The sequence below is a fragment of the Stegodyphus dumicola genome, chromosome 9, assembly GCF_044657685.1.
Source record: "Stegodyphus dumicola isolate Sdum_Otavi_A_Nest chromosome 9, ASM4465768v1".
NCBI classification, from domain to species: Eukaryota; Metazoa; Arthropoda; class Arachnida; order Araneae; family Eresidae; genus Stegodyphus; species Stegodyphus dumicola.
The window spans coordinates 47,068,645-47,079,657 of NC_140776.1; the positions used below are offsets into that span (position 1 = coordinate 47,068,645).

Sequence of the window (11,013 nt, forward strand, 5' to 3'; positions counted from 1 at the left end):
CATAGGAATGGATATGTTTGTATGCAATATTTTAATTACATTTCTTGCTTTTCAATACTGTCCTCTTTTAGTTACACAATGCGCGTACTTTCACATCTGCCAATACTTCCTACGCTGGTACCATAATTAAAGTTTCTAAATCATATACTGAGAAAGACGGGAATTGGAAATTAACGAGAGGAAGAATTATATAAGCAAATACATTATTATTTTATTAGTTCTCAAGTTGGAGTGGCGCTCTTACCCTTATTAAGCATAAAAACGAATGATGTCATTGACGCATAAAATGTTATGATATAAAACTGATAAATAAATAAATAAGAATTGAAAAGCAAGAAGGAAAAAATTAATCTCAGTAATTTAATGCTGAATAAGATAGAAAGATTTTTTTATCTTCACATGCAGAATTAGTCCATTTGATATAAATTGTTAAATAATTAAAAAATTCCTAATGCAAAAATAGCGCATTTTTTTTCACGTGGGGAGAGTTAAATTGATCTGATATATAAATGTGTGTTCGAATGTCTGTTAGAATAATGTTTATAATTAAAATGCAATGTATATCTTAAGCCGGGCTTTCGAGACATGAAAAACGTAAGTTAAATTTCTTTAATCGGTCCAGTAGAACGGAAAGTATAGAACATTTTTTTTAAAGGTGTACATTTTGTAGACAAGTATGAGATGATTATAAATAATTGTCTTATACAACAAAATAATAGTCTTGAAATATACTAACAACATTTTCTGTCAATCAATTTTTCGTGTTCTCAATATAGTTTTTCATTAATTTCCGATAAAAAGGAATATGCTTTTTTCTTTTCGACTGGAACAGTTTTTTATTTTTTTTTATTTTGATGAACAGGATCATTTAATTCTTTCGATGCACATTAGGGAAAGTTTACTATGAAGTTTCAAAAAATTTATATATACATCCTGTTCAATATGCGCGTATTTAAAATTCCATTGGAACACTACTCAGGAATTTTGAATGAACTGAAAATCACGTAAATGCTGGAGCATTCCAGTAATCCACTAAACTCATTCGCCTTCTTTCTTCATGGATATCCTTGTAGGCCATGCGAATCAAACAGAGGCAAGCCAGAAGTTCCATAACGATCGTGAAGTACATCACATAGATAAATTTAAGACGCATCAAAAATAATCCGATCAGAAGGGGACTAACGGTGGCTCCCACTGCTCCTGTTCCTTCAATGATGGCTCCAACAGTAGACAAGGCCCTGTGACCCCTGCGAATTAGCTTGTGAGTGCCAATGTCAGCGGAAACAGAAGTGATTATTAATATATACGGTGCTTCAACCATAAGTCCCAGTAAAAGCTGCAGCCCCATGTCTAAGATTACGCTTATCTGAAATAAGAAAGAAGATTATTGCTTTATACATCATTCAAGATTAAATGACAGCATTCAGTTATGAAATTTTACAATTATATTTTCTAATAATCACAGTTCACAAAAAATCACTACTTGCAAAATGTATTTAAAGTAACAGTTTCTGAGCTTTGAAGTACAAAGCTGCCTACTATGAATGATTCACTTAAGATCAAAGTACATTTTTTTATAAATAAAGTCCATACAATGTTAATTACAATATTACATGTCTATACAAAAGTACATATAATATTAAATAATACATGAAACGGAAACTTAGCAAAATTTCCCGTGATAACATATCTGATAGCAACACGAAATTTCTGTTGTAAAACACCAGGGCAATGCCGTTACAAAAATGATACAGTACAAGAAAAATTTGTTGTTCATATGAGATGGAATATGTGAGATGTTTATCTGTTATTGCAATGTATTGAAAAAAACAATGCCGAAACGAACCGCCAGGTAATAAAAACATTCTGCTGCATTATTGTCAGTTTAAGGGACTAATTGTCCATGTAAGCAGACAACCATGAAGTGATCAAATGTGTGTGATGGAGAAAGGCAGATTTTCGCTCGCAGTGTGCAAATTCAACATTCATTGCAGAGCATGAGCTTAGATTTCTAGTAAGAGTGACTTAGCTCTATTCGCATGCCCTTTCACATGGTTTTCTGAGTTAACGGTATGTAACTTCTTCCTTTGGAACAAGGGTTTTTAACGGGATTCATTTTGATCCCCCTGGGGGGGTTGATGAATTTTAAAAAAGATCAGTGATGATGAAAGGGTCGAATTAGGGTTGATAGCCGATTATGACCCAGTAATTAACCGGCGTAATCAAGAAGCCAATGGTAAAAATATATATATATTAGTGAAATCGATAATTAATTGTTTATTGAAATAAAGCTGGTATATATTCATTGTTCAGTGCCACACAAAGCAAACTGCAAAGAAGAGACATCAATCTCATTGAAGCTTGACGAATCTTTGGTTTTCGTTTAAAATCCTGACTTAATTATACCGGCACAGAATCGAAAATAATTCCATTACATTACTTTGAAAACTTAATGTGATGGTCCTTTGTTGAAATTCATTATACAGGGTGTTTATAAAGTCCCGGACCCCTTTTTTTGTTTAATAACTCATAAAATAATAAAGACAGATTGCAATTAATAACATAAATGATTAGATAGACTCAAAAAAGTTTCATGACCCTTGTCAATGAACTTCCACGTGTGCCCCTTTCGTCGCACGGAGAATATCAAGTCGATATTCAATTTCACGCCAGGTACCGGCAAGCATGTTGGCATCCACAGAGGCTATTGCGGTTGTAATTCTGGCTTTTAGGTCATCAATGTTCGACACTCTCCTCCTGTAAACGTTGTCCATTACAAATCCCCAAAGGAAAACGTCCAGAGGCGTTATATCAGGTGATATGGGTGGCCAAGGAATTGGACCTCCTCGCCCAATCCATCTTCCTGTAAAATAGTCATTCAAAGAACTACGAACGATGGTACCTCAATGAGATGGTGCACCACCTTGTTGCAAAAAGATACGTGGCTGAAACTCTTCTAGTTGGGTAAATACGACGTTTTCCAACATGTCTAAGTATACGACTGATGAGACCGTTTTTTCTGTAAAAAAGAAAGGCCTAATGACTCGGTCGTGCATTAATCCACACCACACATTAACCTTTGGGAAATCCCTTTGTGCCTCACGGTATTCATGGTGGTTTTCAGGTCTCTATAACATTGCTATAGTTGCCAAAAACAAAAGAGAGAAAAATAAAATTAATAAGAAGACGGTATTTAGAAAAGTACAAATATTTAGACTGGAAAATAAAATTATCTGAAATTATCCACACGCGCAGACGATATTTACAAACCTGAAAAGGAAACTATATAAGTTATTCCATCAATAAATGCCATAAGTTTGTTTATATCTTCATTATTTTATCAGTTATTAAACATCAAAATGGGTCCGGGACTTTATAAACACCCTGTATATCGTCGGAAGATTTATTGTTACACGCAGGCCACTTGCAAAATTTAAAAGAAGATTTTAATATGCGCTTTCAAGGCATTAAAAATTTGAATGTGCCAACATGACTGATAGAACCAAAGAACTCTGATTTATTTGAATTTGATTTTATAATCCAAGAAGATCTAATTGCATTGAAAAAGATTTGTTCAAGTACAAGTCTCAATCAAAACATATGGTTTTGGAATTTAAATGTTTTGGAATTTAAAAGTCATCTGAGATAAATATCCCCAAGTTATATCATATAAAAATTGTTATCGAACTAACATTATCGATTTCCCACTCTTTTTACCTGATAGAAGCATCTTTATTCAATAACCTTCTACGAAAATCAAGAAACAGTTTGAATATGTTTGAACGAATTGATTTGAAAACAAAGCAAATTTAGGCTAATTATAAAAAGAATTGCATCATTACATCAAGCGCAACACTCTCATTAACTAAAACCGGTCTTTGGTGCAATTAGGATTTGTGATTTCTAAAAACTTGTTTATATTTATAAAATTAGAAAAATACAAAAATAATAAAACATAAACCTATTAAATCCTGTTCTTTAAAACTTTTGTTTATATTTCCTAGTCTAATCGTTATCTTCAAGTTACTTATGAACAGTTATTTGTATTGTGATTATACTGGATTCTGCAGATTATAGAGACAAATGTAAAAGGATCAATGAAGGAAAACATTTCTTCAAAAGGGGTCGATGCAACAAAAGGTTTGGGAATTTCTGCTTTGGAGATACCTTCATTTAAAAACACACTGATGCAATTAGGCAACGAATCAGAGCGATTATGATATTTATTGATAAGGGAATGTACAAAAAGTATGAATCGAATTTGATTATAGCTTAGATGCGTGTCCTGTGAGCAGTAAGGCAAATACTGATGAGACTAGATTACTTAAATATGACAATGCACGCGATAGCTGTCAGCCTACGGGGAGGAATATCTTCGGGAAGAACTCTTTAAAGAAAAGCGGCACGTAGTCACGTTACACATGAGGAAACTACGAAACCCAATATTGCAACAGCTCTTTCTCCTAAGTATGAACCCGGGTCGAACTACCAATTTTAATCAGTTGGCTATTGTGAGACCAAGGCAAACCAAAAATACTTATTGTGTATGAGGAAAATATAGTGACTTTTTTCTTCTTTCCACTTGTCATTTATTATTGTATGTGTAATACTTCTGTAACCATCAGTCCTATATTATAATAGGTAAATCCGCTCAGCTTCTAAATTTAAGATTATGTGCTAACATTTAAGTTAAATTTTAATATTTTAAATTCTAGTAGTAATTTAAGTAACCTACCTAACGGTATTGCAGCATTAAAGTATAAATTAAATAGGCATATTTTTAATAACAATTTCTGTGATCTATTAAATTAAGTAGGCCGCTAATTTAAGTTTAAAAATCCTATTCAAATATGATCAACTTGAAATTTCTCAGGTTTAAAAAAGGCCACTGATACGTTAAAATAATAATTTTCAAAATATTTTCTTCTGCAAACACCTTATTAAGAGAAGGAATTTAAAATGATTTCTTAATATGATTGCCTTGCATCCTGAAATATGGTAATAAGACACTTTTCCAAAAACCCTAAAAAGTAAGATTGTACTTATATTTATTATAACATCTATATCACAGATCTTAAAACTCATATAAAGTGTTTCTTGAAAGCAAGCATATCTTGACTCACCACTTCGCTGAAAAGAATCCTGAAAAGAATGACAAGTATGGAAAGAAGAAAAAAACTAATACAGATGAGAGCACTCCGTCTCAGAATATCCTTCAGTACGCCAGCCAATATACCTCCAAACGTTCCTCCTATAACGTACGCCATGGAAAAGTAGCTACTCCTAGAAATGTTCATCGCTCTGCTATGAACAATGACGATGGGCAACCAAAAAATGAAAACATAGGCGGCCATTCGGGAAAAGAAGAGGCAGGCGCTGTACTCCAGTACGCCAGGTAGATGAAGAGCATCGTAAAATTTAATAGACGGTTTAGAGTGCAGCCATGGTGGAATATCCACATCTCCTTCAGTAAATATTAGATAAAAAAATTATTAATTCTTTAGACAGGGTGAAATGAATTTAAAATAAATTACTTCATTTATGGATAAAAATTCAAAGTCAAGTTAAAAAAAGCAAACATAAAGGAATTAATTCTCCCTTTAATGCTTAGCGAACAGTGTGAGTCGAAGGCTATGTCTCGAAAATTTTAACAAATTTTCACTTGATACAACAGCATGTGTGTCACATGGTCCAACTTTAAGAGTATGTGCTTCATATTTTATTTTGTTTTAGGCTTTAAAACATATGCCAAGAAAAATATGCAGGCATCATTACGAAGTGATAAATAAGAACTCCGGATTTAGGTCGTAGGCTGACTGTTTCAATCTGAAGTTAAGGCGGAATTGGGATTTATTGTTTTAACTTCATCTGAAAAGATTAACTTATCATTTCAGATGTTTTCGTATTTACATGAAATTAAATGTAGTTTATTCTGTTCAGTTACCAAGAGCGAATAAATATATTTTTATATAAATACGAGAGTATTTACATAAAATGTATAAATTTAAAAGAAAGAAATAGTCATTCATAAATTACTAACACAATACACTTCACGAATATTATATTTACATGGGAGAGTGAAATCAAAACTCTCTCACATATTTATATATTATATTTTCCTGTAATAAGAATATGATGTCATGTAAAAAATTGAAAATAATTTTTTTAATTTTTTTGAACTGCAATCAAACTCTTATAAAATTTAATGGACCGAAAGCTTGGTTCGCTCCATCCGGTGGTTTGCTAATATCCCGATTCGATACAAAAATAGATTGTCTCACAAAATCCCGTAAAAACCTGAGTGAAAAACAAGAGAAAAGAAACTGGTTAACATTGTCACCCTCATGAAAAACAGAAAATAATAAACCTAAGTTAACAAAAATTCATATTAAGCGTTAATTAAAGTTACTGCGTTATACGTTAATAATTTTACATGATAAACTACAGTATTGAATAAATATCAGTAACCATAATTACATTACATTATAATATAAATCTTCGAATTAATCCTTGAGTTCTCGAATTCGAGAAATCGTAATTCCTTAAATTCTTTCTATCGAATTACACATTTATATGGTGCCAACGTTGAACACCAGATGGCGCTGAGCTGCACCTCGTGTAATTCTCTTTAATATTTTCGTTTGGCACTTGGTCTCGGAGACATTTTGAACCAACGACGATGATGAATATAAAGACGTTTAAGACTATTATATGATCATAAAGAAAATAATTACGTTTATTGTATTCTATAATCGTAAAAGAACGTACAGTGTCTCACAAAAGTGATGGGACACTTGTACTTTACGAAAGGAAACTGTAGTAAAATAAATTAAAAAACATGTAAAAATTTTTTGTGGGTGTGTTTCATACTTAAATTTAGTAACAATTATTACATAACATACATTTTCTCAAAATATTAACATAGTAATTTAATAAAAATACAATTGTTTAGAACGGAGCAAAAAATGGCTCACATAAGTGATGAGACACTTACTTTTCCATCAAATATTTATCCAAAAATTTTGCTTCTTAAAATGTTTTAATATTTTGTTGGATTTCCTTTTACTTTTAAAACGTGATTTAATCTTCTTGGGATGGATTCGATTAATTTGTTTGTGATTTCTAGAGTGATTTTACCAGAAGCATTACCTTGAAGCAATAATTTTAATTGTTGTTTTGAATAAATGGTGTGTTTGCGAATTCTTGATTCCAATTCTTGCCAAGTATTCTCTATGGGATTTAAGTCTGAAGATTGTGGTGGTGTTTTTATTATTTCAGGACAGTTATACAGCAGCCAGAGTCTAACGTTCAAAGCAGTGTGCTTGGGGTCATTGTCCTTGTAGAATTTAAAATCGTTATGAAGGGTCATTTTTCGTGCTGAAGGTTTCAAATTTTGATTTAAAATGTCAATATACTTGTACTGATCCATTATACTGTCAATAAAAACAAGATTACCAACTCCAGCGGATGACATACACCCCCATACCATAACTCCTCCTCCACTACGTTTTACTGTTGGCACCAAGTTATGTTTGCGAAATTCTTTCCTGGTTTTTCTCTACACCAAGATTCTACCGTCAGAACCAAATATATTAAATTTACTCTCATCAGCAAATATAACTTCATTCAAGTAATCAGAGTTCTTATTTATATTGGATTTTGCGAAAGCCAATCTGAGTTTTCTATTCTTTTCACTTACGAAGAATTTTTTCCTGGCTGCTCTGCCGTGATATCCAGCAAATCGAATTACTCTTCTAATAGTCTCAGGATTAACAATTACTCCATATAATGCTTGTAAATCAGCAGCAACTTTAGAAGCACTCATTCTTCGATTTTTTTAAATATTTTGAACAATATTTCGCTTTATTCCATTGGATAGCTTTGATGGTCGGCCAGGTCTTCTTTTATCCTGAATCATATGATTCTTTTTATATCATTTAATGATATTGAAAACTGTTGAATGACTCATGTTATCCGTTTCAGCAGTTTCTCTAATAGATTTTTCACGTTCAATATGCAAATTAATAACTAATTTTCGAATTTAAAGCAAAGTTTCTCTTCGTTTAGCATTCATGGCTGCACAGAGCTAAAAAACACAAAAATTCCAAAACAAACTAGAGAGAAAGACTGCAGACGATTTTATAAATTATTGCTAATTGCTTTTGAGTAAGAATAAAAACTCCAAAAAATATTTTTATTGTAGTACGTAGTAGTATCTAATGGTGACCCATCACTTATGTGAGCCATTTTTTGCTCCGTTCTAAACAATTGTATTTTTATTAAATTAATATTTTAATATTTTGAGAAAATGTATGTTATGTAATAATTGTTTCTAAATTTAAGTATGAAACACACCCACAAAAAAATTTTATATGTTTTTTAATTTATTTTATTACAGTTTCCTTTTGTAAAGCACAAGTGTCCCATCACTTTTGTGAGACACTATGTGTTTTAATGAAATTAAACGTGTTGTCCGATATAAAGAAACTGTATTTCTAGCTCCCACAATACAGTACTACATTTATATCTATGAATAATTACTTTAACCTAAAAAATAAAGGAATCAGTGTCTCTATATGAAATGAATAATGAAAAACATTGAGAAATTAACGTAAGAAACGTCTAGTTGCAAAGCAAAGATTCAATAACTTTCGTAAAGAATATTTTGACTTGAAAAAGACATAAAGAACGCAAAACCGCCATTCCGAGAATAGAATTTCAATACAGTTTATACGTAAACAATGCAAACCGATAAGAATAAAATAAACTTTCATTCCCTATAACTGTCTAGCCCACATTAGCAAGATTAATAAACTATAAACACATTAATACACTGTATAGCCTACATTAATAAGATTCACTATTTCTTCTTTCACGGATAGTTAAAATTTCCTTCACAGTATCAGCCTTGAACACAGCTCTGTCTAATAACCCAATCAAAGAATATGAACTGTATCAGAGAACCTATTTACGTTCCTTGGTTTAAAAGTCACATATATCAAATACAAAAAGCGCCATATGGTATCCTAAGATATGCTTATTTTGTCATCGTTCTCCTAGATTGTATTTCATACGTGTTTCGCATATCCTTAACGAAGAACACTAAGAAAAGTGGGGTTGAACGTAAAAGAAAAGTAATCCAATGGTGTTTTCCTCTACGCTTGGAATGACGAATGTGGATTCTAACATACTAAACATGGATAATTTTAACGGTTAGCAATTTTTAGTTAAAAGTTTCAAAAATTCTGGCAAAATAAGAAAATAACAAAGAAGTTTCAATCGAAAATACGCAGTTCTTTTATATCCGATTTTCATACCTTTGGAGATTCGTTATAGCAATATAAAATAACATTAAGTGAATAAGATATTGGACGAAACTTAAAAGGTTCGCTCTTTATATCCAGGGCTGCGCTATAAATCGGGTTTGTTATAGCGGAATTCAACTATATTTCGTTGCAAAACATTTCCCGGCCATTGCAGTTGGATTTTTTTCTCTTTTTGCTCATTAAAATTTCCTTTAAAAAGGATTAGAAGAAAGCCAATTAAACTATTTTCTGTCCCTTGAAGTCGTCAAAAAACTTTTTGAAATGAAATGAAGCCTGTCATAATTCACTAGCATTTCAAAAGAAATATAAATGAAATTCTTTTTTTAAAGGTACCTCTAATTTAATTAAAAGGTACTTCTAATCATGCTCTTAATCTAATTTTATTACGAAAGTTTAAAAAAGTAAATTATTGCTGTTAATTTTCGCAGAATATAAAATTCGCAGTTTAGAGTTCACACCAGATTAATCATTACTTAAACTCGGTGGATTAATTGTTAATACACAAAATAGTCTACATACCATTAAAAATTAACATATTCTTAAATAAATCCAAAATATGTATTAGAGTACGACAATTAATCGCTTTTACTGTGTTTTGTATCACATAAGTTTCAAAATAATTTATTTCATTAGTTTTAGAGACATTCCGTTGAGTAGATTTTGTTTAATCTCCTTAAAAGTCTTCATTTTATATGGGTAATGTTTAATTAGCTTAAAATTATTCTTTTTGTATGGATGATGTTCAGACTTTCAGCAAAGAAGGAAATCCTAAATTTTAATATATTTCGTGTGAGTGCTAAGAGTTTAATCATGTTGTAGGAACATTAGGCTATTTGGAAGTAGGAGACATGAAAATTCAGCAATGCTCTCGTGTGGGACTCGAACCACGGACCTCCCGAATACGCGTCGAATATGTTGACCATTACACCACAAAGGCATGCTAAGAAGGCGGGATAAATACCTTATAATGTAAGGAAAATATTCTTAAAAACGTTCTGAAAAAGAGCCTAGTACTTGAAAATACATTTAGGTTGTTAAAATCATCAAAGGAGCTGAATTTAATATTCGTACGATTATAGCATATATTCACATTAAGGTCTCTGAAAATTTACATATTTAATACTAATAGTTTTCTACGATTGTTTCCTATTCTTGATTAAATAAATATTACGAGGGAAAAAAAGTGAAAGGTTTCAGATTTTAACGGTCACTTAAAAAGGTTTATTAAGGCTTTTTACATTCTTGATGAGCTCGCAGTCTACCAGTCAGACTGTTGCACTCACTCTACTAATCCAAATTTTTTGTCTTTTTAACTTTATTATTAAGCATCATTTTCTTCGCACTTACGCCATACACAATTCAACAACAAAATTACAAAAGTTTTAAAGCAGCACAGCTGTGTTTTCACAGGGTGTTTAGAATTCCCGATTCAGCGTTAAGTGTTGGCATATATTTTTCTGTTTCTTTCAGTCTTTTCTCAGTTTTACATATCAATGCTCAGTTTTCTTACTAAGATGGCTTTCCAAAACTTTTTTTTTGTCTTTTTATTATTAATGTTTTGTGTGTTTACTTTATTTGTTAAATATCACATTCTTGGCTTTTACGCCACACAAAATTCAACTCAAAAGCAAAATCACAAAACATTTAAAAACAGCATACCTTTAGAATTTCCGATAGACAGTCTCGC

At 31.6% G+C, this 11,013-nt stretch overlaps 1 protein-coding gene across 1 annotated transcript; it reads right to left on the reverse strand.

The window, feature by feature from the left end:
- Positions 1–634: 634 nt before the first annotated feature.
- On the reverse strand, positions 635–5,451 carry LOC146995338 (glucose-6-phosphate exchanger SLC37A2-like). Its single transcript, XM_085824520.1, has 2 exons — positions 5,124–5,451; positions 635–1,366 (listed from the first exon to the last, which is right to left on the reverse strand). Exons 1-2 carry the CDS (start codon positions 5,352–5,354, stop codon positions 1,001–1,003), a joined length of 597 nt encoding a protein of 198 aa, XP_085680646.1. The 5' UTR covers positions 5,355–5,451; the 3' UTR covers positions 635–1,000.
- Positions 5,452–11,013: the final 5,562 nt, after the last annotated feature.